General features: G+C 35.5%; 1 protein-coding gene and 1 long non-coding RNA gene across 10 annotated transcripts in view; one reads left to right on the forward strand and one right to left on the reverse strand.

Moving 5' to 3' along the window:
* Positions 1–27,865, forward strand: part of LOC133527369 (uncharacterized) — a 274,455-nt gene that overhangs the window by 196,629 nt on the left and 49,961 nt on the right. The window lies entirely within an intron of this gene.
* Positions 1–27,865, reverse strand: part of LOC133527359 (high affinity cAMP-specific and IBMX-insensitive 3',5'-cyclic phosphodiesterase 8) — a 311,161-nt gene that overhangs the window by 106,818 nt on the left and 176,478 nt on the right. For 7 of the 9 annotated variants that reach the window (XM_061864311.1, XM_061864312.1, XM_061864317.1 and 4 more), the window contains one exon: positions 25,071–25,159. In XM_061864311.1, coding sequence (XP_061720295.1) covers positions 25,071–25,159 — 89 coding nt within the window. Of the gene's footprint in view, positions 1–21,657; positions 23,548–25,070; positions 25,160–27,865 lie in introns of those variants that run through there. The other 2 variants (XM_061864309.1, XM_061864310.1) reach the window with 2 other exon arrangements.

The following is a 27,865-nucleotide window of genomic DNA, read 5'->3' on the forward strand; positions in this document are numbered from 1 at the left end:
TGAAGATCGCTCAAATTGATTGGTGCATGCGAAATGATGTGAAAGTCGAGCGTAAATTGCGCGCTAGTCACCAAGACGATCGGCAAAATCGTATCGAAATTTAAATCTTAACAAATTGTTAAGTTGGAATCGGGCACCAGATTTAATCACGTCATACAGGGAGATTTTTAAGCCGTGAACAGTAACCAGTTAACCACATTTTCCGATAATGCTTCCTTAAACAAACGCGGATCGGTAATTCAAATGAGAATTAATTAGCTCCTTAATTAATTATCAATTTAAAAAAACCCTATTTATCTATATTTATTTTTATTCACCTAGTCACATGATTCAATTGCAAAGTGATGACTTACGAAATTTGTCATTGTAAATATTACTTTTTTAAACGTTTTTTGCCTGCAAATACAAAGAGGTTGAATGAAATAATGTTTTTATTATTATTTACATTAAAATTTTTGAATATTCTTATGTACAAGTGTTTATAAAAAACATACAGAGTAAGACTCACCTATTTCTGATCACGACTTATGAATCATATTATCCTGTATTGTAAGTATATCAAATAACTACCTATCCAACACAAAAAGTGGCATTATTCGAGCCGTTTGCAATATGTAGAAACCTATGTAATATTTCTCTACATGGATTCCAATATGGCGAGCAAATAGAGATGCTTCGGATTTATAAAACTTTTGTTGTAATGTATTTGGGTTTGTGATTTTATAGATTTAGGCATTTCATGACATGCGCTTTATGGATTTTACGTCAATTTAGGATAAATATCTGGAAAACCGATCCGGATCCGACCGGACAACATATAAAAACTCAAAAATGCGCGTTTCCCAGAGATAAGACCTAGCTAGATCGATATTTCGCCCCCGAAAACCCCCATATGGCAAATTATACAAGAATTGCTCGTATAAACACCTAATTTTGGTTATTGTCAGATAGTGATGGTCAGATAAAGACTTCGCCGGTTTTTTGTTGCAATGAGCGTTAGCAATCTTTATTTAATGTCATGTTGTACTGTAATGTACCCATACAAAAATCAATATATATAAAATTAATAATATTTATTATTACTTAACGAAAAATCCAGATATATAACATTTTAAACTCCCGCGTTATGTACACATATTTAATGTCATTAACGGGTCTAACGCGATTAAATTTCATTATTTGTGACATTATCTATGAAAAGAAACCTTATTGTCGATGGCGCTTACGCCGCACTGCGTAGCATGGTGTTGTTTATAATATGGGAGCATCGTTGATAACCTGACTGGGTGGTTTGACGACCTGTCTGGCCTAGTGGGTAGTGACCCTGCCAATGAAGCCGATGGTCCCGGGTTCAAATCCTGGTAAGGGCATTTATTTATGTGATGAGCATGGATATTTGTCCCTGAGTCATGGGTGTTTTCTATGTATTTAAGTATTTCTAAATATTTATATATTATATATATCGTTATCTAAGTACCCTCAACACAAGCCTTATTGAGCTTACTGTGGGATTTAGTCAATTTGTGTAATAATGTCCTATAATATTTATTTATTTATAATGGCGTAAGCGCCACCGACAATAAGGTCCCTTTTCATAGATAATGTCACATTTTACCTCTTATGCGACGTTTCGGCCAGGTTGCACTGAACTGTGGCCACAGAAGAGTGACGTCGCAGCAAGATGTCAATGGAAATATTGTTAAACAACACAAAACTACCCGATATTAGTTTATATAAATGTTCGGGGTAGACAAATAAATTAATCTACCCGTTTTTTGTTTAATGTTTATTCGGCACGACACGCAACACTAACATAATATCGGGTAAGTATATCGCGTAGTTTAGTGTTGTTTACCAATATCTCCATTACATTTTTGCTGAGACGTCAGTCTTCCGTGACCACAGCTAGTGAAACTGAAACGTCGGATATAAGGTGAAATAATGAAGTTTAAGAGCAATTCCTAGCTGAGCAACTTTTCAAATCTCGAATTTTTGAAGCTATGTTTCTGTCGCGCTGCGGTGGGCGGGAGCGGGAGCTATCTAAGTGTGAGTGCGCGCACACAGATGCGAGACGCGAGCTGAGCGCTCATTGCGCGCCGTTCCGTTGACATTGCCGGCTCGCGCCTGCAATCCTCCATGTCGGGCAGACATAAGTTGTTTTTGATGTTATCACATAATATTGTTTTTAATTATTATTTTGCCTACGAAGCTGATGGTCCCGGGTTCAAATCCTGGTAAGGGCATATATTTGTGTGATGAGCATGGATATTTGTTCCCGAGTCATGGGTTTTTTTTGTGTATTTAAGTATTTATAAATATTTATATATTATATCTTTCGTTGTCTAAGTACCCTCCACACCAGCCTTATTGAGCTTACTGTGGTACTTGTCAATTTGAGTAATAATGTCCTATAATATTTATTTATATTGATTATTTATTTATTATATTATACTGTATCTATTAATTAATTCAAATAAAGACTACAAAAAAGAATGATGTCCTTGCTTCGGTCGTCGTACCTATCCGTGACAATAAGTTGGGTGTGATCATGGTGTGTTGTGAAATTTTGTAAGTAGGTATGGTTAACCTACAATCTAAATAGTAGTAGTAGTACGATGGGGCTAAACTTGTGCCGTCTTATTGAAGAACGTATCGCAATGACAATCTGGGTAAGGTATGTTGGGTAATGCCGGACAATTTTGGGACCAATTGAGAGAACTCGCGATTTTTTTTTTCTAGATCGTGTCAGATTCTTGAAGTACGGAGAAAATCGTTAAATTTATTTTAGCCAACAATACAAATCTAAAAGTTGTCATCGAATGTTCTATTTTTCGTATTTTTGTATCCGATCTTAACCCTGATACAAAAATTTGGTAAAATTGTGGCTCTCAAACTTTGATACTTATATCATAAGGCAATTTAATAAGTAAACAATTTAACAATCGCGATTTTGACGGTAAAATATTGCAATTATATATATAGTTGATATACAATCTTTTTTTTTGATAAAATGTAAGGATCGTATGCAAAGAGTAAAGTAATAGAATAAAATATATAGGAAAAGAGAGCCCTCTTGAAGCATTTTAAGGAAACTAATTTCGAAGTGCTATCTCTATTTTGTATCCGAAACTAACTATATATGTGTGCGTTAACATCTACATATGCATCCGTATGTGTAGGTACTTTCGTACTACATAATATTAGGTCTACTTCGGCGGTATACATGATAGTTTTATGTTTGATTTCTTGTAACTTTCATAGTTTTTCTGTTTACAAGATATTAAACAAAATACTAAATTGTAAGCCACCCAAGTAGACCTAATGTTATGTAGAAAAGTTTTAAAAAGAATGGAATAAATAAAACATACTTTATAGTAATGCAAGAATATGTTTATTGCTTTCAATTTGGTATACAAGATAGTAATAGACTAGGTGTTGTAAGTACTTCAGCTTCTGATTTTGTTTGGAATTGTTCTTTTTTTTTACCTATGTTCATCTTTGTATACAATGCTGCATTAGCTTCGTTTTCTGTGACTTGTGTCTCAGTCTGACCTAGAACTCTTTCATGTGCTCATAACTGACTTGCCTAGTTCTTAACTGAGCGTTTCTTCTTTGACCTTAATATCCAACTGGACGTGAATTCAAGATATTCCGGAGGTAAAGTAAGGACAGGTATAGTGTATGTTAGGATAATTCCTGGTAATTTCGTCGTCGTTCGTTAGAGGAATAATAAGTTCATATCAATCATATCTATTTAATTTTTTTTGACAGTAAACAACAGTTGCTAGGTAACAACATTATGATTGAAGATAAGTCTTGCTCTTGACAAACGAGGTATATGCAACCTTCTTAATGTTGTATTCATGCCTTTAAATTTTGTCAATCTTATAGTGATATCTGGTGATGTAGTTTGCATAATCGGCAGCTTCAGCTTTACGCAAAAGTATGTTATCGGATCCCATTAATAGAAATCGCCGCCATCTTTACTAATGTTAACTACATTTCTAAGTGTTGCCCCCCTGATCGTATGTTACTATTACTTCATTCCTTTTTGAAAGTTGAAAAAAAAATTAAATTTTGAAACTTTTAGGTCCTGTATTTTTAATCATTTCCATATAGTATTTAAATATTCATTTTATTGCGAAAAATTGCTTATTTGCTACCTCTTTTACTAGATTTTGTTATAAAATTCAACATGTAGAATCATCCCTATACAATACAAATACTCGTTATTACACACCTCAATAAAAGAAAACAATACAAAAGAAAACAAAAACATAAGCACAGGTAAACAACATGCGGTCTAATCGCTAAAACACAATCTCCAGGCAGCCTTTGGGCAGCGGAAATTAAAAAAATGATATTGTCAGTAAGTAGGTGTACATACACATACATACAAAATAGACTACCTAAATCTTTTCCTTTTGATTTACAGTCTTTTTGGTACTGGATAATAATAACGGTACGAAAGTGTGATCAAGAAAACAATAAATGTGATAATTAAGTAAGTAGGTAAATTGAAGAAAATTTAAAATTTGACATACACTGCTGTTTTCTAAATGTGTAAAGATCGTATTGTTTCTTTCCGATCTTTACCTGGAAGGGTCAAAATCGGATATTGGTCTACAGCAATCCTAGGTCTGTTTTTGATTGGATTGTTTTATAAATAAACATCTAATACGAAATTATACATTAACACAATTAAAAAAACAAACACATTTTCATCACAATACACAAAATAAATTACAGGGCGAAGATCGGATACACGAAATTTACCTTGCTCTATGTGATTGCCTGATTGCGCATAGCACAAGCCCGATATCCCTGAATGGCGCTGGGACACTGGCAGTCGAGGCAATGAAATGGCGTCTTACACAATGTTGCCAACATTAAAAAATAAAGCCAAATTAGGGAGAAATGAATTTGCTACGTTCTTCACCCACATCCGGTATTATCCCAACATACCTTAATCGTTGAACCGCCGCATTTCAAAATGGCCCTTATTTTGATATCGGCTAGCCGTAATGTAAATTTGCTATCTAGTGGTTTACTTGTGACGCACAAGTGTGAGCAATGCAAGACAATCAAATTGTTAATGGGTATTTATGATGTTTTAATCAAAATAAGCAGGTTGTACCTATTATCTTACTTAGCTTTGTTTACAGGCCTTTAATAGTAAACATAACTAAACATAAGCACTACATGACCTGCAATGTAAAAAAATACAAAAAAACGGTTTGACGTGACAGGCTATTACGGGTACATTTTAGAATAGAATAGAATATAAATATTTATTACGAAAGGTACATAATAGTTGTTACATTAAAGAGTGAAAACACATGGCACCCTTTTCTTGGGTCATTCTCTCATTTCGTGCAAATCGGTGATATTCTCTCGATTTGTAATTTTTCTTTTAATTGATAAAATTTTGGATTTCGTCAATGTGTGGATTCGTTTATTAACACTTTTATGCAAAAGGCACCTTCGTAACCTTATTACTTTTCATTTAATAGGGCTACTGGTGATGAACTACGCGCTGGTAATGAAATGGCCTGAGATGGTAATGAATGATAAAGGAAAGGAATGAAATTGGCATCGGACGGTAATTTTTTCACTGGACTGTAATGAAACAAACTTATGAAATCTGACATAAAAATCTTTATTTAAAGAAAATTAACAACATTAATATAATCAACAATATTAAAAACGTGTCGATTAATGTCTGGCATTTAGCAAATACACAATATACCTGCATAAAACTATGAAATAGTGAAAAGTTGGCATAAAAAGTTTCCCAAAGAAATATATATGTATGCTTCTGAATAAGAAGAATTTTGTTATAGCCGATCCTTATTTGTTATTTAATAGTTTAAGTAACCAACATAATTATTGTTTTATTCAAAAAACTAAACTAAATTTCAATCGGTCTTTGATTAGTCTATTATTTTAAATTGTTGCATTATCATTAATTGACTCTCTACCTATGCAATTTCGATTAAATCTCTTGCATAGCAATTATTTTAATGGCGTGTTTTGCAAATTTCTAAAAAAAAATTTTTTTTACTATTTGACCGCCATTTCTTTCTGTTTTCTTTGAGCACGAGGTGTCATTTCCTTTATGCTACAAATCTTTTTTGTTCCTTTCTTAACAAGTATCTATTTCTTTCTTTTTCTCTTTGTATCGCATATAATTCGGGATTACTTTTTATAATCTAATATTTCTCTTTTTTACGCTGCCTATCTTTTGCTAGTTAGTCTTCTTTGGTCATTTTTTTCTCTGGCCTGGCCATTTTAATGCTAAAACAAACATTTGACGAAGTGAAGCCCTATAAAAATGGGAAACGTGCACACGAAGACGATGCTGGGAATCTGTAGCCGGATGTTGCCCCAAAAATAAACACTGCGCGTAGAGGAAAAGCTGGAGGTAAATATTCAGGCATGGCAAGAGCTAAAGCACAACTGCGGAATATAGATTCGGATGAGTATGAAATGATCTCTGACGTTAATGAGGATGCGGAGCGACGTATCATACGTGCACGAGGGAAGGACATCTATGAGTATACCAGGGCAACTCCTGCCATCAGCTCAGAAGTTGTAAAGAGCTCCTCCCCGGTCTGGAAAATCTATGAGGGGGACATAATTGACGAAGTCTGCACGGAAGCCAACAATGTGTTAGAGGAGGCTCGCAAATCCGGGAACTTGAATGCCTCAGCCCTGTGCCGACTGCTCCCAAATGTAGGTGGTCCGAATGCTCCGTGTCAGTGACTGTATGCGGGAGTACTAAGGAGCATGGCGCTGTATGGGGCGCCAATATGGGCGGACAGGCTCTCGGAGCGCAACAGCGTCCTACTAAGGCGGCCTCAGCGAGTAGCAGCACAACGCACCATCAGGGCATATTCAACGGTGTCCCATGCCGCAGTGTACCTCCTAGCTAATACCCCTCCGTGGGAGCTTGATGCTCAGGTACTGGCGGAGAGGTACCGAATGAGTGCGGAGGTGAGGGCGCGGAGAGAACGCGTAGACCCCGAAGAGTCGGAGCGAGTGCTACGTCAGGCAGAAGAGAGGCTCCTGGAACGATGGAAGATTCAAAGATTCAAAGATTCAAAGAATTTATTTGCGCAGAATACACGTATATACATGCAGATCATATTGGTACAAAAAAAAAAACAAAGTTCCAGTGTATTCAGTCTGCGTGCAGACATGCAAAGATTATAGATTATAGAAGGAAACCTGGAGGACTCGCCCTATGGCACCCGCACCATTGGGGCACTCTTTTCATCGTTCCGGGAATGGATAAAGCGGAAAAGAGGTGTGCTATCATACCGGCTGACCCAGGTGGTGCTTCGGTCACTACCTGCACAAAATTCAACGGGAGCTGAGTCCGGTCTGTCATGAATGTGGTGACTCGGACGACACAGCCCAACACACCTTGGAGGTGTGTAACCGGTGGGATACCGAGAGAGGTGCCCTAACGGGCGTTATTGGGCGTAATCTCTCGCTGCATAGTGTTGTCTCGGCCATGTTATGCAGCGAGAGATCATGGAATGCGGTTGCCACCTTCTGTGAAACCGTTATGACACAAAAGGAGGCCGCTGAGCGCGAATACGCGAGGAAAATGTGGACGCGCATCCTCTCAGGCGCAGACGGCAGAGGAGAAGGCGAAGGCGCTATGCAGCAGCCTTAGTCTGATCTTCCAATAGGGCTGGTGGGCTGGGTACCCACCATACGGCCCCACACGTCTAGGGGGAGGGCCACAGCGTCCCTGGTCCTCTCCTTCCTTAGCGCGGGTGCTCCCAGCGTCTATGCTGGGGAGCGTCGTGGTAGAATGGCTGCAATCCCTCGGCGCTCCCAGTAACGGCAGAGCGGGTGACGCCGCAGGGGATGTAAGTGGGTATTCTCCTCCCCTCCCTCTGTGTAGCAGAGAGAGCTGTGGGAGGAGCGAGTCCCACATACTACCCCCACATGGGCTGACCTGGCCCGGGGGTGAGATGCGTAAATGCATTTACCCCTGCTTCACCAAAAAAAGGCGATTATCTCACACTGTCACCGCATTTCGTTACGAAGTGCGGTGCAACGAATTCGCGAGCGGCGACGATACTAAGGTGGTGCAGTTGGCTCCGTATCTTCGTCCGGAGCTGCTATGCACGACGAACCAGGTTTATGAACTAAAACCAGAAGTAGAATAACCAGATTTTTATGATATACTATTTCTTAAGATTAATATTTATCAGACGCACCCCTACATTCAAAACTTATGTATCACAGAAGTACTGAACACTCATGTTTTGAGTGTCATCACAAGTAAAGGTAACAGAGCGGCAGGTTTATGTTAATCTACTGCGCTCGAGTAAACCCGAAATATCCGTTGGGCTTCCCTATTATTACATATCTACAGTTTTAAATGTTTATAACAACGTAATCTTTATAATAACTGAGCCTCTTTCCATTAAATGTACTGCCTCGAATATATTATCATTACCTTCTTAATGCATTCATTACCTTCCCCAGTAAAACTGGAAGGAAAAGAAGTGAATGAAACAGATATGAATGAAGTTTTGGAAGTTTTTGTCGCCTACGTCGGTTGGCATCAGACCTTAATTTTGCAGAATAAACCATCTGGAAGGCAACACTAAAACACTTCATTACGTATAATTATAATAATGTACACTTGGAACTTACTGTGTAAATCACTGGATCGCGATGAAGATTGTTTTGAACCACACTCCTTTTCGACACGCGAGAACGTAGGTATGTTCGCTAACAGCGGCATACGCGCGTCCGCTACGAGATCACGCGGCCAACTGACTGACGAACAATGCGTAGCATCGGCGGTAGACGCTATATACCCTTGCTATGTAGCAAAATATAGCTAATCCATTTCTCGCGTCGGTAATGAAGAGATTACTTGAACCATACACTTATAAGGCTGTATAATTTTAACTGTTAATATCTAGCTTCTAATATTAAACGATTTAAAACATAACTAAATTAGTCATTAAGTGAGCAAACAACGAGTTTTCTATTTTTAGTATCTTAAGGTTCAAATGTAGGTCAAAGTTATACCTTCATGCGTTACATGTAGAGAGGAATGAAAAAATTGGGTGTTAATTGTAAATATAAAGAAAACTATTACCTTTTTAGAATTGTTCGTTGAAGAGACATATACTTTAGGCCATATGTTACAACCTTGCTTTTACAGATATTCGAAAACAACAACACATTTTTGGTAAATTACCTAAAACACCGATTTGCACGAAATGCGAGAATGACCCTCTTAGAACTACGTGGTATTTTGGTTATATTACGGCGATCGACTGTTGGTTGTTGGTGTATTTTTTCTCATTTTAACCATTAACATGTTATGCCCATCACTATTCCTTCTGTGTACGTATATTTAGAAACTGTCTCCGCCTCTAATTCGTACGATAAGGACAACTGCAGCTCGGACTAAAATTCACACGCAAAAAACTCAAAAATCGAGGTTTCGCTCTCGACTGTTTCCTCCTCCAAAACGCAATCAATCTTTATGAAATTTTGGAAACTGCAAGAGGAAGAAATATTCTATGCCGCTATGTTTTGATTTTTTGGATATTTTTTGTCATATTTGTATACTGTGCCTTTTTTTACAGCCAATTCAATTGAGCCGTTTTTGCGATTTTCGTTGCGCTGTATCTTTCTTTAAAATAAAATAATCCAAAAAAGCAAAACATAGCGGCACAGATATTGATGATATTGATCTTATTTGAAAAAATCACTGCTCTAGGTAGAAAATCCAGGGAGGAATCAGTCGAGAGCGTTTGTATGGAAAAATCGCAACTAGGAATTCCTCTTAATCACGTCACAGCGCGGGTTACGTGGGCGATGTCTCGCGAATGCGACGCGGCACGGCGCGGCGCGACGCGTCGGCCCAACGGCATTCGGAGATCGCCCACACTTCTATAGGTAGACAAAAAAGTCAAAATTATTTATTTTCTGGCCACAAAGGTCCAAAGTCGGGGATAAGCCCATAGCAGAGTAAGCTAGGGTGTTTTTTACATATTAGCATGTTTAATTTCCTACAATCTATTCGAGGAGATTAGTTTCTCTGCAGTTGACTGTAGTGACTACAGGTTACGAGGCGCGTGGTGCTTATACCTATCCCTATTTAGCAAGCAAGCTCGAAAGAGCATAATCCGGTATTTTGTTGTGCAAACAAAACTTATGCATCACAACTGATCTAAAGTCTATCCACGCTGACTCTACATACTGCAGTGAAAGAGTGGAAATACCTGTGTGAGATCTTTACTCTAGGCTAGGTACTGTAATCTATGAGTAACACTAAGCACTGCTGCAAAGGTACATTTTGTAAAAAGTGTTGTTTTTCTCCTTCTGTGACTATCGAACGTGAAGGTGGGCGACGCAGCGATCTTTAATCACGTTATTAATGAAATCCCTGAATCCGACTTAATGAAAATTCCACAGAACTCCCACCTCCCCATCTGGACACGTCAATTTCGTCTCACAAATGGATATTTTATCACGCGCGTTAATGGAAAGATATCGTAGCTTAGGAGAAGAACCTCTAATTTACAAAGTTTTTGTTAATGACCCTCGGAAAGGTATAGGTTAAATACTTTGATAAATTGGTTTCATTAAGTACTCGTATTTAGTTTCACCTGTTTCGGTATCTGTGGGAATGTGTAATCAAAACTTATTTACAAGTTAAGTTTCACATATGTATTCCCTGATATTCGGTGTATGCAGTTGAAAGTTTTGACTTAACTATGCAATGACTTCATACAGGTAGGTAATCTGCATCTTGAAGAGGCATTTTGCGGGCACGTCAGTTGGTAACGTATGCAAATAAATAAAAAAAAAATCGAGTTGTCAGAGTAAGGTATTTGTACTTAATATTTATAACCTGGCACTTAATCATAATGACGCATGATTTGAGTTTGTTATATCTCTCGCGTGGAATGATGATCCGTATGACAGTTAATTTTTATATGAGCTGTCACGTAAATAAACTGATGTATTTTTTAGAAGTTTAACACACTGAATTACTTGGCATGCAACTTTTAGGAAATAAAAATATGTGCGGCAAAAATATATTTCCTATTTTCAAAAAATACTTGTAATAACTGCTGTAGCAACAAATGATTATGTTATTTTCGACGAATTAAAATCATGCGTCATTCTGATTAAATACAAGGTTACAAATACCTTATTCTGACTACTCGAAAATGTATTGATTAATTTGCAAACGTTACTAACAGACGTGCTCGCAAAATGCCCCTTCGAGCGCGATGTATGCTAATCTCAAATAGAAACTAGATAATACTATTGTGGTAAGAAAACTTTGCCATTGGGCCTATCAATTAAGCGCTATTTTCTTTATATTGCAGTGCATATAATGTCCAAAACAGTAACGCTTTCATGTTTTAAACTTTGAGTTTTAATCAAGATCTATTAGAGCATGTGTAAAATTTGCATGCATTGCCATGGCGATGGTGATTCATAAGACACGCATGTGCAAAGCACAAAAAAATGGGATTTATATAAGGTACAAAAACATGTCAGAAACAATAAATAAAAACTTAAAATTACAATTAATCTAAATACAGAAAAAAAACACAAAATCAATGTTGAGCACGAAAGACAAGCATAAGACAAATTGAATGTTGAAGATATATACTGTTTATTATAAAAGCGCACTGGTGTGTGTATACTTAATGCATAAGTGCGTGAATGTTTGCATTGACATCGGTCGTCAAATGCCATGTCATCTCAACAATAATAGTCCGCGCTAACTTAAATGCAAATGGGGATGTAAATGCCTGGTGCTGCGTAACACAATAGGGCCTATAAACTGCTATTCCTTGTTTATTTACGACATTTCGTACTGGCTCGGCGGAGTAGCACGTAGCAACTAAACGCAGGGTGATTAGTATTCTGTACCTATCTTAAGTACTACTAAAACGATGCCATAGTGGCCATGAAATCGAAGTATCTTATTTCGAGGAAAGAAGCTCACCAAATAGCTACTTTTAGTTTAAAACATTTATTTTCACACCAATAGGATAACAATTCCTTCAAAGAAATCCTGTAAACTTGCATATAAACAAGCAAAGACACTGACTTAGAAAATTTAAAAAGATTTCTTTTGTTGAAGATGAAAGTGAACCACATACATGAACACTTCATACAAGTATTTATGAAAGTCAATACAAGTAAGTACCGTAAACCGGGGTTACTTTGATTTACGGGTCGACTTTGATAACAACTTCCATCCGCTACTAAAGTGCTTGTTTTAACGAGTTGAATAACACCTTAGCAGTTATTTTTCATTTTTGGCAACACTGATAGTTGCTTCAATGCATAGTGACCGGGTGCATGTCGTCTAGAAAAATAAATAAATAGGAAGATTAGGAAGTACGCTTTTCTTCCTGATTTTGCTGGCTAAAATCCTTTCACTGTACTTGTGTCAATAATGAACACATGTCAATGTATGGTGTCATACGTTAATCAGTGTTTATTCGTGAGTAAAAAAAACCTGAATTCGACAACCCACAAATGCGTACGTAGCCGGGGAATCCATTAGTCGGGGTGTCTTTGATCACTTATACGTGGTAAAATTGATCATATATTTACAGTAACACAAGGAGTTATTTTGGGAGCTTCCGATGTTTTCATGTATACTTTCAATACTTATATAATAAATAGGTATATTTTGTTTGTTGATAGGTACGTTTGTGAGTCTGTACCTAGTAGAGGTCTAGAGGTTGTAGAATTGTAAATTTGTATGTAGAGGTTGATCTCCGGAACTGCTCATCCAATTTGAAAAATTCTTTCGGCTATTTTTATTCTATAGAATCAACTTTCTGGGTGGAAATAAAAAGCTATATTTTATCATGCTGCTTTGCTTTAGGTTTTTTCATTATATACGCGCGAGCCCACCAGGGTATTAATTTAATAACAAATAAATAAACATTTTTTTTTTAAAACCCATGCCAAAGACTACAAAAAAATTAAAGGATGGCGAGTCTACAAAAATATCAAAAAGAACAACTCTATGATGCACTCGCAGACAGAGTGGCGGGCAAAAAATATATTAGTGCCGCATTGAAAGCATAGAAGATTTCTTATGTAACATTATACAATAAGTGTAAAGGCAACATATTAAAAATCTGCCACTTAGTGCGATTATAAGTAAAGTTCCTACGTTATTTTAATAAATAAAGCGCTTAAAGTTATTCATTTGTATCAATTGGTATGTTATCAAAGTACACCTTAAAAAGATATATAAATTAAAAAGTACTTATCCGATTTTTATTTTTACGGGCTTTTTAACAGGTTTACTTTAGATTGTCAGTAAAAAAAAAGTGGTTTAAAAGTAACCCCATTCATAACTTTGACCGCGTTGTTTTTAATTATTTAAAAAAATATATAAGTCCATTTTTTGGCGTGCTGAAAGAAGAGAAATAACCGATTATTATATTTTAATTTCATATTTTTACGTATTTTAGGATTATCAAAAAATGGTGACAAACTCAAAATATGATCAAAGTAAGCCCGGTTTACGGTAACTAAATATTTTTGTGCTATCCACTTTTTATGACGAGAAAAATAATTCTGTTAAACCAAGTACCGAAAATATTAATATTGAGCCTTTCTAATAATAAAAACTAATTATCAAGGTGTTAGGAGTAAAACAGTTATAGTTATAATAACTCGCCGCATTGTCCCGTCTCTTTAGCATGCTGTTGCGTGGTGTTTACGATGTTTAGAAGGTGTAATTTATTCAGAATTATACAATATGATACCAATATGCAATGAACAGTCTTAAAATAAAATTTGTACTTATTCCACGATTCTGAATACCAACCCAGGAAATTATTAAACATGCTTGCTTAAAACCCGGCTTATTTGTCTTGTGTAAACAAGTGACCCTGAAACAGGGGTCTCATAATTAATAAAGCAATTATGCTTTAAAGGTACGCAAAGGAGTGTTATAAAGTTAGCAACTTTTGGCGGTCTGTGACATCATAGCCCTTAGGCACTAGCCCCTTTGAGTCAGTCATGGCGGAAGTGTTGGCCCTGCTTTAAAAGGTAGTAAAGCCGACGTTCGCGATGGACGGGATTCTACTCAAACTTTGACTCATAACTGTGTTATGTTATATTTCATTAAACGCTCTGTTTAACAAAGTTATAGTTATACCAAAGTGAAAGTTATAGTAGCTAAACGGCGGGAAGCAGAAAAAATCTTATGAATAATCCATAGATGCAATGATTGTGTCAATTCAGTTTCAATATGTTGGTAGGAAATGCAGTATGTTGTACATCTTTATATATTTAGAAAAAATCGGCATAGCTATTTTGGCTGATAGGGGTGGGATTGTTGTAATATATAGCTGGGCACTTTAAAATCGCAAATGATGATGTTTTCCAACAACAGCCAGCTGCATGCTATAAGAACTGAATATGCAGTTCATACCAAACAGCTTTTATTAAACAATTTAGAAAAAATATCGAAATGTACATAATACACAGACTCAGCTTGTGAAGTATTGCTATGTAGTAAACTAGTAATCCATACGTGGGAAACATCCTGTTCATGTAATAACAGCAGCACCCTAAATTGACTCTTCGGAGACCTTATCTTATTGCAACAAGGTTCACAAGTGTTCAGTAAATTGTGGTGACGATGGTACATAGCGACAGTACTATCTCGTCTTTGTTTACTAACTGCTTTGATGCCAATGATGTCGCTATAAGTACATAGTGCTCGGAACGTGTCTTGGCTGACGTCTTTGGTGCGGCCTAGGCTATTCAGGGTATTTAGTGTTTGGAGTAGGAGTACCGTGTATGCTGCCTTTGGCTCGCCACTGGCTTTAATAAACTTAATAACAATAATAACGTTAATGAAACCTAGAATCGATTTAAGAGGGATGTATTATACAGCGTGATCGTGCATATACAAAAAGATAAAACGTTTTTCCACTTCAAAATATTTTCATAATGTTTTTAGTATGTTATCGACACAATGAAAAACTAGGATTATAGGTTTTTTATGAGTAAACAATTAAAAAAAAAAAAAAAAAACGAAACCTATAAACTTTAGAATATATTATGTCGAAGCGATCGACATCAAAAACAAAGTGATTTGTTAAGATGTAGGTAGTTAGTGGAAACCGATTTCTCCCGAAATGTATGTATTGTATAAATGATCTGCCGAACCTTGTAAAACATAAATGTGAGATATTCTTATTTGCTCATGACACCTCACTAATTTGACAGGAAACTGAGCGATTATAGCCATGTCAGTGAAACTTTGGAAAAGGTACTAGAATGGTTCACAGCAAATAACTTACTTCTTATTTTCTATTATTATTTTTCTCAGACCGTGGGGACCTTATACATCTCCAAACTTAATGTTTTAACTGTGGAGACTATAGGTCTCTGTAATATTGTATAATATACTTGACTTGGTACATACTAGTTATGTATTATGTAGCATTAGTTTATGAGACTGCTAGTTTAACAGTCCAGACGCGGTTTATTTATTTAGTATAAAGTTTATTTTGACACTTGGAGAGACTTTACACCTCCATACTTTGACATTGGGGACCTTTTACATCTCAGATTTAATGTATTTTTAACCATAGAGAGTATACATCTCTATTGTATTGTAGTAATTATTTATTTTAAGATTATTATAATGTAATGTTTACCCAGGTATTGGCTGTTGTATTTATAAATATTGTTATGTATTTTTCATGTCACTATATTATGTTACTATAAATGTTGGATTGACTTGTAAAAGAGCCCTTGAGGCCTACTTGCAGAATAAATTTTTGAATTATGAATGGAATTTCATAGAAAAATTACCGTTATTTGGTTAGATTAAAAAACCTATTCTTCCCTCGTAAATATCAAACGGACAAGACATTTTAGTGAAAAGAAGCGATAACCACAGTCCGCTCTTGTATTTTAAAATGTTATAATAAAGTTAAATACAGGTAACTAGATTTTTAAACATTATTTTTACACAAAGGGTTGGTCACCTCGCGGTAAGTCTTGCGGTTTCCAGGCCAGAGGTCGTTTTAAACAATGCAAAATATCATTTGCTACTAAATGAAAATTACTATATTATTAGGAAATTGATGACATAAACATTCTCCTCTTAAACCACTTTCCCAATATCGTACAATAATATCAAAAATCTTGAAGTTGAGTTTAAAAATATTATTGATCGTCAAAAAATAACGACGGCCCGGAATACGGAACACAATTATTCAACAAATTGACAGTTTTTGTAAATAATGTCAATCGATCTTGATTTTCCTCAGGATCAAATGTCTATAGGAATCGAAATGTCTATATAGGACTCATGGTATTTAAACAACACAAAGATATGAAATTAGTGTTAAAGTTTGACGCTCGCAATCGACGATTGAAACGCCTCTAACAAAATCATATTGTACTGTGACGTCACATTACATTAGTCTGTCCTAAATGTATGGAAGATCAAGAAAATTGCTATTTTGACCCTGAAATATTGCGCTTATGTATATAGTTGTTTTACAATTTATTTTTCAATGAAATATAAGGAATGGTACCATTTTCATTCTACTTTTTGAAAGTAAAAAAAAAAACTTTTTTTGAGACTTGTATTTTTTATAATCTTAATATGTTTTTTTAAAGTTTTTTTAATATTCAATATGTGTCAACTACCCAATTGTCATCAATTTTAAAAACAGCAGAAATAACTCTCCTGGGAGTAAACTGTTGACCATAATTTACATTGTTAAACAAAGTGTAAGCGATCATTTATTCTTGTTACAGTTTTATTCGTCTTATTTATGGCTAGTAAATCAGGACTGAGGCTTGCCAGCCGGTCGAAATATACGAGAAAGGTGTCGAAAGATAAAAAATAAGCAGACTTAATCTTAAAACTGCCAATCACTATTTATTGAACAATCAGATTCCATACCAAGGTCCAATATCTATTCTAAAACGTAGCATGGAATCTGTTAAGCTAATTTCTTAATAATTTTAAGCATGTATTTAAATATAATACATGTTCGGCAATATATGTATACCTATTTGGTATATGAGAATACTCGTACTAAACGAAAGAGCTCTCTTCGCTAGCCCAAAATCACCTGAGTTTGATTCGGTTAGGAGGTTGAACCATACTGTTCTACCTCAGAGATGGCCAGGGGGCGCCGCAAGCCTTCGGGAAATAGTCATATACATGGAAATGAGCCCATGCCACCGAGCCCGGGTGGCCGAGCGGTTCAGGCATCTGTCGCGTAAATGAAGGTCGCTGATTCAATTCCAGCCCCGGTCACTGGAGGCCTTTAGTGTGACTACTTGTAAAAACATAAATTAACATATTTTCGTAAGAAATTAATTTAATTTGTTCTTAGAATTTTCGTACTCATGTACATAAGTATTTAACTTTACAAAAACGAATCAGAAACCAGTAATCGCCTACCTAGTCAAAATAATAAGAAGTTTTTCTGTGACAACTTGTGACATATTGCAAACGTAGTGATGGACGCATGAATCAAATGGTAAACTCACCCATTTCTAATAGCATATCTTGACTGTCGATAGTGATTTCACTATATATCATCAATAAATCGTTACAACTATAGTGCATCGAATCGGGTGCGTATCGATCGCTATATTTTTTTCTTATATAATATTAGTTGCAATAACGCTCATTTGATATAGTTATTGTTTGACATAACAACAAATGATATATTCACTTAATGCATAATTATTGATTCTTATAATGTTCATTATATCGAATAACATTTATTATAACGTTCTTTGAGTATAATGCTTATTTCTAATAATAATCAAATGGTATAACGCTAATTTCCTCTAAAGCACAGTGAGTATAACAATTTTTTATATAATGTATTAGAGATATAATTCAAAATTTAGTACCAGAAAAATTGGGTAGGTTAGAACTTTACTGTGAACCTTAAAGAAACGGACTGCTATCACAAATGTAGGTTAGGTTAGGTTTGAACTGTGAAACGAAACGGATTTGTATAAGAAAAATAGGTTAGATTAGGTTAGAATTGTGATCCCTACAGGAAATGATATAAATTAGTTTAAAATGGTTAAACAAAACGCAATGTATACAAAAAATTAAATATTTTTTTTCATTAAACTCTGCAATATCATTTTAAACTTAAATTTGAAGCCATCGCTCGCAGAATTTCATCTTCCTTGTATTATTGTTTTCGCTCAAGTATTTGATTAATTCTTTGTTGTTGGTTCAAATGTGCTTTCTTTTTTTTGGTGGTGTTTGGCCATTCATATATGATTCTACATCTCCTAGAATAATCTTGGGTTCAGCTAATAATTCAGTTGCCAAACAATAGGATCCGGGTTTATTTTATTAATAATTGAATTGATGCGGTGGTGACAAGACTCCGCGCAATTTTGAGTGCGTGGTAATCCTTTCTCATGTAAATAAGCAATACTCCACAAAGAAGGAGGGAATGTTGGCTTCTTTTTCCCCTGTCCTAGAATGTAATCTTTGGTAAAATCATCCGCTAGGCTAGTACTGTCTAATGTTATGGTTTTTCGCCATAATAAATTATGGTATCTCTAATGTTTTATACTGCTAGTTAGTTATGTAATATGAGTTGTATATTAAAAGTTAATTTTACCATATGATTGTTATAATAAATAAGTGTTATATCAAATGAAGTATATACGAAATAAACGTTATACGTAATGATGAATATACGAAATAAGTGTATATATTTTGTTGTTATACTAAATGTTAAATATATGTAATGAATGATTATACCCTTTAAAGATAACCAAATGTTGTTATATCGAATGAAAATATATAAATAAAAATTATACCAAACATTAGACACCCCATCGAATCCACTAGTCTATTTGTGCCTTGGTCGTTTTTAAGCTACCAAATCACAATACACTACTTGACTAATTGTTTAACTGATATTTAAATACACGCCTCGTATTTTGAACATATCCCCAACAATCTGTGTAAATAAATTTCAATTTAGCGCACAAACAGTCGGCAGATTTGTTTAGAGGATCCCATTCCAGTCACGTAGGAGTATGGCGATGAGGGCTTAATGCCAGGATTTAGGCCTAATCCACGGAATGGAGAAATATTCCACGTTTAAAATCAATGCCCCACTAGCTAGATGGAAGTTGGATTAGCATCAAGTTCTTGTGGCGTATGTTGATGACGTCTGAAAATACATAATACATACCTCCTTCTCATATGTTACTCGTCAACTAAGCCTAATTTACTACATGAATAGAACAAATACCCCACATTATCCATCAATGCTAAACTCATTGCTTGTTCAGTCACCGTCAGCTATATCTATTATCAAGACGTCAAGGTGCATGTTCATATATTTTTGAGCAACTATGTCGCTCTGACATATCTGATGGCGACTATTCCATAAGTTTATGACGTCTTAAACATACCTTCGTATACGAAGCATTGTTAAAATCGAACTAGCCTTTAAGTTATTATACTGATTATTTATTTAGTCCTTTTAAGTGTTCATAATACAATGAGACAATTACTTAGGAAGCCATCGAAATTTGGCACAGTGAGCCATTGAAATTACAATTACATTAGGTACTGAACCTAAACTTGGCATGGTAAACTATGGTCCAATACTACGTGGCGTAGTAAACAGGGGTACACATACTACGAGGTCCAAATTTTTATCGACTTTAAAATACGAGCTTCTTAAACTTTAAAGTTAAAGTCACTAGTAAATGTAAATATTGTATCAAAACTTATAAATTAAAGTAAATTATAATAATCTAAATTAATAACATTAATTAGAAAAAAAACCTAAACTTAAACTAAAATAAAAATTCGTCCCTCGGCAAGGTTCTGTAGATCCTGGCAGCATTACCCCGCTGAATTGCAACACTAATGCGCTGTGCGAGGAAGCTTCCACATCTACGGTCCCCAACCGCATCCAGCCTCATTGACAAAGCCCCAAAAGGGCCCCACGGGCCGAATGTTTCCACACCAAAAGGGGTAAAACTATATTCCTTGTCGATACGGATGTACTTAGTCACTAGTTACTTTTTAATTAGGATTCCATATAAAAAGGGTAGGGACCCTATTACTAAGATTCCGCTGTCCGTCAGTCTGTCTGTCTGTCTGTCACCATACTGTATCTCATGAACCGTGATAGCTAAATAGTTGAATTTTTCACTGATGTATTTCTGTTACCGCTATAACAACAAATGCTAAAAAATACGGAACCATCGGTGGGCGAGTCCAACTCGCAATTGTCTGGTTTTATAAAATATCTCTTCGAAAATTATGATTCTAGGTTAAATTGTGTAAAAACTACCTACGCAAGTATCCGTATCTGTGTGTAATAATTATGGACAATGACATATTCAACATATTAAAACAGGGTAACTCATATCGGTCAATACGTGAGTGATCCGTTTTAATATATTTGATATGTCTGTGTCTCACAGAAGGTTTGTTACTTATTAACAAAGGACAATGATATATAGTCAGCTTCCTGTTTTTGCGGTATCACCTTCTACGTATTATGATGTGACTAGTGGTTTTGAACAAAGAAAGAATATCGATTCCGGCCTCCCACAACGCTACCGGTGAGATTGGATGTTCAGATTTTCTTTCAATAACAGATATTTACATATGTACATCGTACGGCTATTCCTGTTCCATATAGTACAATAGAATAATTCTTTCAGGGCCCGTATTGTGTGGAACCATGTCAGGTAAATCAGGCTTTGTCTGAGTATTGTTTGACAATAAATGGACTTCATACCGTTTTATTTCTTGATTGACCATTGAAATACGGTTGGAAGTTAATCGTAAGAAAGCGTTAATATAGTTACATAAACATAAAATATGGCGTAGAGTGTGAACATAAGAACTCTTCGTTATAAAATGGCAAACCTATGAAATGTAATAATATTACCTACTAGGTAAAGTAGCGCTAATACTTTTCTGAATAGAGATAAATCTCTACAGGTCCTACAGGTGAACGAAACGCAACTGTCACCTAAGCACCCAGTTCTAGTTTAAAATTTTCTGATACCGTGTACTTATGTGAGTTCGTAAAACAACAAATATTTTTGTATTATTTTATATTATTGCAGGGTTTGGGTTCAAATAAACTATATTTATAAGAACTCGAAAACCCAGTCTAACCGCTAAAATGCATGCACGTGACGCAAATATCTTAAATTTTTCACCAGAATGTTTTGACTGAAACACGTAAACTATATGGGTATTATATCTGTTCTTTGTGCGACAAGCTTTACTAAATCCCATTTTGTGATTCAGACAATGTGCCCCTAATGAACAACGAAATCGAAAACGATTTAACTTCAGTGAACAAAATGAAATCAGTGGATTTATCCTATTTTCCAACCGCACAATTTTCTCATCTCCCGTTATCAGACAAGTCACATTTTTGAGGTCACGGTCCTAATCTAATTAGTCGAGTCGTGTTCTGCAGGCAGAATACTTTTCGTATATTTGCTTTACTGTTTCGTATATTTGTTGTTTTACAAAAAAAGTGCTATGAAAGACACCTAATCTTGAACCAAATAATTATCTCTCAAAACTTAGTTCCAAGTCTGAAAATAACTTACCTCTTCTAATTCATCTTCTAACTCATCAACTTCAGAATCTTTAATACTATTTGTTTCTTCTTGAATATTCGTCAAATAAATACTGGGCCTAATGGACACCCGATTTCTGTACTTCGAGTGTTTCTTCTGAGACTCGGTAATTTCTAACGAATTATCGTTGTTAGCAAATTGGTCATAAAAATTATCAACGTTCGCCTCTTCTTCGAAGTGTGTCACTTTTTCTTGAAAAGATTTCCGTTTCTCCTCAGAAGAAAGACGTCTTTCAGTGACACGTCTGAATTCATCAGAGTGACGTCCAATTTCAAAGGCGTGCAGCGCAGGAGAGCGATACTCGTATTCTAAATCAAACCCTCTGTCTTCAAATAAGCTTTTGAATTTGGCCCAGCATCCCAAATTCTTCTCTTGTTGTTCTTCTTGGTTTTCTACTTGAACTTGGTTAGTGCGAGTTTTATCCACATTATGTGCCATACTGTTTATCATACAAATGATGCTGCCACCTGACTGGGTTTGCGAGGATTATCCACAGGAAGTATTATATATTAATCCGCTTATTATCCGATAATACCGTGATTTCGTGATTGATGAACTATTTTGATAGCAGAAAACGTACCTATGTATCTACCTACTACTAGACTGTTAAATCACTTTCGATGACTCAAGCAATATTAAACGTCATGGCGCTATTCTATCAACCATTTGATAAATTAGGCTGATGACAGTCATCACTAGTTCAACTATTCTAGTCACGTTCTGTTAAAACTATTACACTTTTTGCAACTCATTCACAAATATCTTATTTAACACATGTCACATTTTGTACACCATTTAATGTTTTTGCCCATTAATTAATAAACTAAATATAAATTAAAGCACCACCGAACGTTTGCGCAATGGCGGACTCCAAGAAAGACTAGTACAACTATTCATAATAACGATCGTCTTAATGTCCGATAGTCGTGATAAGAATATATCACCCGCATTATCAATCAGAGCCCTGCTGATTAAAATAATTTAATCATTGATTTTCATCAGTATGCCGAAGTATTTTGAATCAGTTATCACAATCGGCGCTGTTAACCTAGATAATAGACAAGATACCTTCTAAATTAGTTAATATAACTGACCAAATTATTTTAAATTTAGTTTTTTATTAGAATATAAACAAGAGCCTTAGCATTTAAAAACACAGGTAGTTAATAGGGCGTTCCGTTCCGACTTTTACTACTGTAGTATGCACGAACTTCAACATATTTTATGAGACCATTGGTCCGTATGTCATACCCCGCAACGTGATACTTAAGTATACATTTTTCAATACATAACATACATACTTAATAAATAAAACATGTCACATTATAATTAAATATAAATAATATAACATTTAAACTACAACCTACAATTCTACATAAATACCACTAAATTACCGATAAATAAAACAGAACAAAACAAATCAACACGAGTCAAAATATTATAAAACTCTAATTCGTCCATTTTTAGGGTTCCGTAGCCAAATGGCAAAAAACGGAACCCTTATAGATTCGTCATATCCGTCTGTCTGTCCGATTATGTCACAGCCACTTTTTTCCGAAACTATAAGAGCTATACTGTTCAAACCTAGTAAGTGGATGTATTCTATGAACCGCATTAAGATGTTCACACAAAAATAGAAAAAAAAACAATAAATTTTGGGGGTTCCCCATACTTATAACTGAAACTCAAAAAATCTTTTTTCATCAAACCCATACGTGTGGGGTATCTATGGATAGGTTTTCAAAAATGATATTTCGGTTTCTAATATCATTTTTTTCTACACTGAATAGTTTGCGCGAGAGACACTTCCAAAGTGAAAAAATGTGTGTCCCCCCCCCCCCCCCTGTAACTTCTAAAATAACAGAATGAAAAATCTAAAAAAAATATATGATATACATTACCATGCAAACTTCCACCGAAAATTAGTTTGAACTAGATCTAGTGATTAGTTTTTTTTAATACGTCAAAAAATTAAAAAAAAACATTTTTTTTTCATCAAACCCATACGTGTGGGGTATCTATGGATAGGTCTTCAAAAATGATATTTAAGTTTCTAATATCATTTTTTTCTGAACTGAATATTTTGCGCGAGAGACACTTCTAAAGTGAAAAAATGTGTGTCCCCCCCCCCTGTAACTTCTAAAATAACAGAATGAAAAATAAATAAAAATATATGATATACATTACCATGCAAACTTCCACGAAAATTGGTTTGAACGAAATCTAGTGAGTAGTTTTTTTTTAATACGTCATAAAATTTAAAAAAAAAATTTTTCTTCAAACCCATACGTGTGGGGTATCTATGGATAGGTCTTCAAAAATGATATTTAGGTTCCTAATATCATTTTTTTCTAAACTGAATAGAGAGACACTTCCAAAGTGGTAAAATGTGTGTCCAAAGTGGTAAAATGTTGAACAAGATCTAGTAAGTAGATTTTTTTTTAATACGTCTTAAATGGTACGGAACCCTTCATGCGCGAGTCCGACTCGCACTTGGCCGCTTTTTATTTTTGGCTGTATTCGTCTTGGCCTGTCAGTGGTGCAGACTGCTATCCTACCACAATGCTACCTTTTTTTTCTTTTTCAAACATTTTATTTCCTCATTCCTGAATAAACTATTTTTTTTTCATTGAAATATTAACCTACCCATCTAAATAACTTCCAGAGTGTAAGTTCCGGCAAAACATCCGGTCGCCGCTCTATTCTGCAGAATTGCTAAACTAAGCCGTTCGAAGATTAAGAGTATAGTGGAATAGTACCTTCCTGTTTTGCTCCCTGAATAATGGCATTATGGAAAAATTTCAATTTTCGATATTTAAATTGTTATAAGTTATAAGAATACTCTAAAAATAACAAATATTTTGGAGTGGAGTTGGAGTGTTGGAGTAGTTTCGACCGCGTTTAATACTTATTGTCGATGTGCTGCGGATAGATAAAAACAAGTGAAAGCCATAGACTTCAGAATGCGGAGATGCACCGATTCCTGAGACAGGCCTTATCGGGCTTGACCCATGCACCGCTCAGCTCTCGACTTGTGTAAATACGAGTAAATCTACGTGTTATGAAATATTTTTAAGTAATGTTAATGATACTCATACGTGCATTCGTAAGGTAAGTGCCCGAGTCCAGTAAATTAAAGTTGAACCACACTAAGATGCGTGTGCAGCAATAATCGCTTCTCAACGATACGCAGGATGTAACATTACAACAGGCGTTTGCGCCTCTACGCATAGAGTCGGGACAGTGCTGCATAAGCATGTATTGGCATTTTAGACCTACATAAATGACGTATGTAAGTACATGTAGAAGTACGAGTACAAGATATTTAAAATTAATTGCACCCGTCAGAGATAAGAGATAGTGAAAAGAAGACGCGTACTTACGGTGACGTCGACTAGGGGCTCGTCCTCGGGCGTGAGCGCCAGCGAGGACCGCCGGCCGGCGCGCGCGCCCGGCGACCCGCTCGAGCTGCCTGCAAACAACGGGACGTTAGAGTAATTATTCGCGAAATTTGTTGAAATTACTTTCATGCAACATATTTTTATGGAATAAATAAATACAAAGCAGCTATATTTTTACTAATTTCTTTTATCTAACAAGGTATTCTATTTTGTTTTAATAGGAATTATGTACGTTGGGGTAATTATTCGCGCCAGTTTTCGCGAATTTCTTATTTTTCGCACTTGTATCGTACCTAATGTACTATTACACTACATGTGGTAATACTTTCCCGCACTAGTGCGGAAATAAGTACTTTCCGTGCCTATTTCGAAAGTTTAAAGGGCCATATGTACCTACTGTTAAACGTTATACGATACACATGCGAATTGGTAATTCGCAACTTCCCTTTTCTGGAAATAAGTGAACTCAAAACACAGGTGAACATGAAAGCAGCTATGTTTTTATTTATTTCGTTGTTTTATTTTTGTATAGTTGACTTAAACCTTTTACTTAGGTTTATGTACATTTTAGAATATTTAACTTTTCACATATTCTAATATGTTACGAAACGGATTTTAAATGCACGACTTTTAATTATTATTTTGGAATATCGTTTGATCTTTTTATTATCCACTCGGAGCTGAAAGAAACAGAATTTACACCAAACTTTTTTAGGGTTCCGTACCCAAAAGGTGACAAACGGAGCCATATTACTAAGCCTTCGCTGCCTGTCCGTCTGTCAAATAAATAAAGCCAGCTGAAATTTACAAATTAAAGCAGACATCGGATTTTTGGGGGTAAATTTAAATGGCAGGTGGGCCGATCCTACTCGTTCGCGACAAATACTCATTTATTGATGCTTTTTCATGTACTAGTGATAGCTCCAAGTTTTAATAATAATTGTATTAAAAATATAATAATTAAAGGAAATAATCGCTAAATTTACTTTTTTTTATTATAAAAGGATTTTTAAACTTCACCCATTGCGTATCTTTTCAAGTTTCCGAATAATCATCCCATGATGCTATTTGTTTTTTTCTACGCTATTTCGGTGTATTTTTGCGTCATTTTACAGGTTTGATTGTAGGTATCTTTATCGGGATAAAAAGGTCACGTAAGGAGTACCCTGTCAAAGCGTCCTAATGGCAAGCGACAAAGTGGGACTTTTGTTTGGAAACATAGTGACATATTTTACTCGGAACTCTTGAATACGAGATGGTTCAGAATACTCGCCCATTAGCTTATTGAACTTTATTGCGAAATGCATAAACTTGTTGCTTACGCGAGGTCGGGTATAAAATATCGTATTCAACTAGGAGCAGCATTCCAACTTTCTCAATTCAATTGGATATTGATTTAGAATTGTTCGTAGATCTCGTGTACAATCATAATCATTACTTGTACTTACTGTTATACTTCGTCAAAAGAATGTCAATGATCATATTATATGCTATATAATTGTTACATATTTGATATGACTTACTTTTTAATAAAAAGACACGTCAAGATTGTTTACCCTTTTTAATGATAATAAACGAAGTATCTAAGATAGTAAAGGGGTGTGTATGCATGCTGATCCTGTCCGCGTACTCAACATGCCAATCGTTAACGCTCCGAAAAAAAAACATCGTCATCTTACCATAGGCAAAAAATATGTTTATAAAGAAAAACAAGAAGATTGCTATTTTGACATTGAAATATTGCATATATGTCTATAGTTGTCGATTTTTCAATTATATGTAAGTAATCGAAAGGAACCATTTATAAAAAAAAATGTATTTTGAGTTCTTGTATTTCCTTCATTTCCGTATATTTATAATGGCTAATTTATTGTGATAACCTGCTCATTTGTTGTGTGCTTGTTGATTTGCATGTTTTGCCTATATCATATATGTAAGTGCCTATATCAGTACAGTATAAGACTTTAAAAATGGTTTTCTGTAATTTATGTTAGCTAGTCAAACGGTTACATAATTACTTAAAATACGTCAGGAAAAAAGAAAATTAAAACTAGGTACTCAAATCGGCCTGCTCTATGCTCCTACTCGCCGTAGCAGTAAATCAACCTAGGATAACGTGGTGTTCGTGAAATAGTTTGCAATCAATCTTCTCTTAATCTATCTCTCATGACTGAGGATTGTGACCACTTTGTAACCAATATATCCATATCGTCAAGTGACAAGACAAACAAAACTCACTAATTACCACCACAAGTTCATAGCCATAATTAACCATATTACTACGAAAATAAGGTCGTTTTTATGTAACCCCGGATCAGATATACTTATTTATAGGTTTTCTGGGAGGAACTTATAGGTATACCACTACGTTTCGCGTTATGTAAATGTTACTGTTGACAACTAACAGATCATATCCATAACCGTTGCATAACAACATTATTTTTTTTTATCTCCCACCAGAACTTTTTAAAACGCTTATCTTAGGGCCCTATCACACTCACGGCGAAATCGATTGCGCAGCGAGTTCGCCGCGAGCGCGCAACGATTCCGCCGTGAGCTCGCAACGTTTTTCAAAGAATCCCTGGGCTACAACCGCGACAATCGAAGTTCGTCAATTGCGGGCATATTTCTGTCACTCTTACGTCTTAGTGAGAGTAAAAGAGAAAGATCCCCGCAATTTGCGAAATTCGGTTTTCGCGGTAGGCCCACAGTATCTTACTAAGCAGGGAAATCGTTGCGCAGTCGCGTCGAGATCGATCGTTGCGCGTAGTGTGATA

Source organism: Cydia pomonella, chromosome 18 (genome assembly GCF_033807575.1).
Source record: "Cydia pomonella isolate Wapato2018A chromosome 18, ilCydPomo1, whole genome shotgun sequence".
In the NCBI taxonomy this organism is placed as follows: domain Eukaryota; kingdom Metazoa; phylum Arthropoda; class Insecta; order Lepidoptera; family Tortricidae; genus Cydia; species Cydia pomonella.